This window comes from Opisthorchis viverrini (genome assembly GCF_000715545.1).
Source record: "Opisthorchis viverrini unplaced genomic scaffold opera_v5_15, whole genome shotgun sequence".
NCBI lineage: Eukaryota > Metazoa > Platyhelminthes > Trematoda > Opisthorchiida > Opisthorchiidae > Opisthorchis > Opisthorchis viverrini.
Window position 1 is genome coordinate 3,822,166 of NW_008751671.1, and position 3,467 is coordinate 3,825,632.

The following is a 3,467-nucleotide window of genomic DNA, read 5'->3' on the forward strand; positions in this document are numbered from 1 at the left end:
ACCACGAGCCCCGGACAGGAAAGAATAGCCACTTGTACAACCCCCCCCCCGGACTGACATTGACCGACCCCTTTTTGTACACACCCCCGTCTTCCGGTTTCGGTTCGGGTTAATACACGCACGTTGTTCCTACACTTCGGTCTTCTTCCCCGTAACACCCGACCTGTGCGTGTGCTTGCTGTGTATACTGTGTGGATTCATTAATACCAGTCCGTATATCTGTACATTTAAGAACTGACGTCTGCCGTCGCTACATTCGAACGTCGATTAATACCAGTCCGTATATCTGTACATTTAAGAACTGACGTCTGCCGTCGCTACATCCTCTCGAACGTCGAATACCGCTGACTTCCTGACGTCGCACGCTACAAAGCTGTTCTGAACGCCAGCTAACTGATTGAGCTCTTATTTGGGCTTCGGTCAGCCAGAATCACAATATTTTTTATCATAGAGCGAACTTTTAGCTTTTAGACACCAAAAAATGGGTAACTGGTTTTCCGCTTTTCCGTTTCATTAGGTTAACCAGTGAAATATACGTTATACAATATACAATCTTTACGTATTTGAGATTGCATGTGTGAGCTTCATGTTCTCTACAGTTAGAGAAAGAGAACAAAGACTCATGTTCCGTGACGGGAATTTTGTGACCGTTAATTTACATACATGGTTACTTCCCAGCTTGTCTAATCAAGAGCGTATTTAGTTAAGTTCTACTGGTTTCGTCAATACTTTCCCCTGGTCTTACGATCGGATCCCGTAGAATACCTCTCAGTTTGCGGGTTGCGCTGACTTCTTTTTGACCTAATGATGTATAAGTGGTTTGAGATGTATTCTTATTGTGAGACGTACATGTATTGTTCCTTTTTCTCGCCTTCGCTTCTGTCATAGTATTTAATTACGAAAGCATTTCTAATAGAATTTCCAGGATCTGCGTTTTTACAGAGGTTTTACTGGAATGCGGTTTTATTGGTATATTTGTAATTTTGGTGCGCTCATTGGTGACTCATCGGGCAGCCATTGATTTGTTTGTCAATCTTATTAATTAACTCGCAACTTTTGGTCACCAATCAGTATCAGTGCGCGGTTATTCGGTCACTTTCTATTTACCTGTATGGTCCTGTGTTTGTCAAGGACCAGCTTGTATTTGCTTTTAAGATTGGCAGATAGAAGCGCGCCTAACTATAAATCCCATTGCCCCATTTCGAGCTGTCTTGCGTTTTATCCGGTGTCCCTTTAGCAACAACAATGGGTCAGGTATTTCCTGCTCGCCCACCCCTTAAATGATTGCTTTCTGATGTCTCAAGAGCCACGTACGTTTTTGAGCTGATCTCTCCATCCGTTTCGCTTCCTTCTGGTTGTGCATCTCTTTTGATCCAGGAGCTGCTTTCGTCGGTTTTACTTCAGTTGACATTGCTGTGGGCCACCAAGTTAAAGGGACTCCGTGTGAATGCTTGTCCGTCGTTGACCACCTTTGCACATTTAGTTTGACAACTTTTATATCAGCAACCGTTCAAAATGCCGACAGTCACTGGCTGTTTATCGTACCTCCCAAAAGACCCAAAGGTAGGTTCATGACGCCCTGAGCGCTTGGTTGCTGATGAGCTAAGGACTCAATTACTGTTGTGGCTTCCAGCATGCGCATTTGGGCGTAGTCACTGCTGGTGAAGTTCATCTGGCTGGTCATCTTCTACTGAACTCAAGAGGCACGGACAAAGGCAAACGTAAACCACAAATGTGCTGCTGATTAACTGTTGTCGTGCAGTACTAACTTCCGAAACAACCAAAGTTATCCAACCCCGAAATGACTCTCACATGGAAGCCAACTCCAAAGATAGACAAATAACTCCATCACTATCTGAAAGGTGTGACGGTGAGCTATCGGTTTTCGCTGGTTCACGGGCACTACCGGTGATTGGGGTGAAATAGTTGTTTTGTTGCTCTTTCTTGGTGGATCGTTCAGCAGCGCACAAGGTGGGCACACCGCGCCTGAGCATTGATAGCTCTCCAACCATGATGTAAAGCCAGCTTAACAAAACCACCAAATCAAGTTCACTTTGAGCAACACACATTCCTTGACCCTTGCTGGGAGGTGTTGTTCGTATACATGCTGGGACATCCGCTTTTGAAATGGCGTAACCGACTGTATCTACATCTACGTTTAGGAAATGAGAACGGTTGAACAATTTCAACAGCAATTTAGCTGACCACCTGTGGTCGATCGGCATGAGTTCCGTCCTATAAGACAGCCTCGGACATTGAACACTGAATCCTCGACGGCCTTGAGAATGAAAGAGTATTTTTCGCCACAAACGCCAATCAGTTGTTCGCACTGATGTAATCTGTCTGACTGCTTGCATAAGTCATGTGACTGTCTGGGTGAGGAATGCCACCCAATTCAACTGGGGACTAGCAGTGAGTGCAGCGACTATAAAATCTAAAATCAACATCTTGTGAGTGCATTTGAAGATGGCTGTTGAGAAGATCAGGTAAGATTCCAACGGTGAAGGGGTCGTTTGGGCCACTTTTTTGTACCCCCTGTCACACTTTGCAGCAATAACCTGCGTTTTGCATCACCACTCCGTGCGCTATAAATGCGGCAGACCAGCAGGATAGACGAAAAGTCGAGGAATCCGAAACAGTTCGTAAGCTAAACGTATCTTTTATGAATAAACAGTGCGCAAAGCGCTGACATCCAGTGATTTTTTTGTCCAAGGAGGCGGAGAAACCACATAGCGGTCATGTCCTATTATCTTGAACACAACCATAAGGTTTCTAAATTCTCATACGATCAGCTTCCAGTAAATCGATGGCCCCGTACCTACAAAGCCCTGTTGATGTAAGGAATACCGTCAGATGACGTCGTCCTCATATTCCGGACCGAAAAATTTTTCGTTGGAGGCCATTTGAACACCTGTGTTTGTATCATTATTTTATCAATCACGAAATTAAATAACAATGGAGAGGGTAGGCACCCTTGATGGATACCACCTTGTAAACGTAAGCTTTTGGAGAGCCCTCCGTATGCTCTCATATGTCCGAAAGCCTGAAAATATAAAGAACGCATTTTGTTATCAAACTTCTTGGGCATTCCTTGATGGGCAAGCGTGTCAAGAAGGACAGACCAGATAACGGAGTCAAGTGCGCCTTGGAAATCCAGCAATACTAAAATTGTGGGTGGTTTGCACGTATGGCGTTTTTCTAGCAGCTGATAGAGTGTAAAAATTTGGTCAACACAATCCCCACCAGCCTGGAATCCTGCTTGCTGCTCTCTGGTCAGTGTCTCACGAGCCACCATAAGGCAACAAAGAAAAACTGATGCCAACAGTCTGGTTACGACGGGAGTCAAGTCAATTCACACACTGTTACTGCATGTCACTTTTAGAAAATGGGCACAACTCTCTTCATTTGTCTGGGGCGGTCATCTTTTCCCAAATGCTGTGCGATAATTAGAATAGTGGTAGGTATCT

The 3,467-nt window shown here is 44.7% G+C and overlaps 1 protein-coding gene across 1 annotated transcript; it reads right to left on the minus strand.

Annotated features, from left to right (window-relative positions):
• Nucleotides 1-1,808: 1,808 nt before the first annotated feature.
• T265_01456 (hypothetical protein) lies at nucleotides 1,809-2,225 on the minus strand (the record flags this gene model as incomplete). Its single annotated transcript, XM_009165482.1, has 1 exon — nucleotides 1,809-2,225. The coding sequence occupies one exon, from the start codon at nucleotides 2,223-2,225 to the stop codon at nucleotides 1,809-1,811; it is 417 nt and encodes a 138-aa protein (XP_009163746.1).
• Between the last annotated feature and the right edge of the window lie 1,242 nt (nucleotides 2,226-3,467).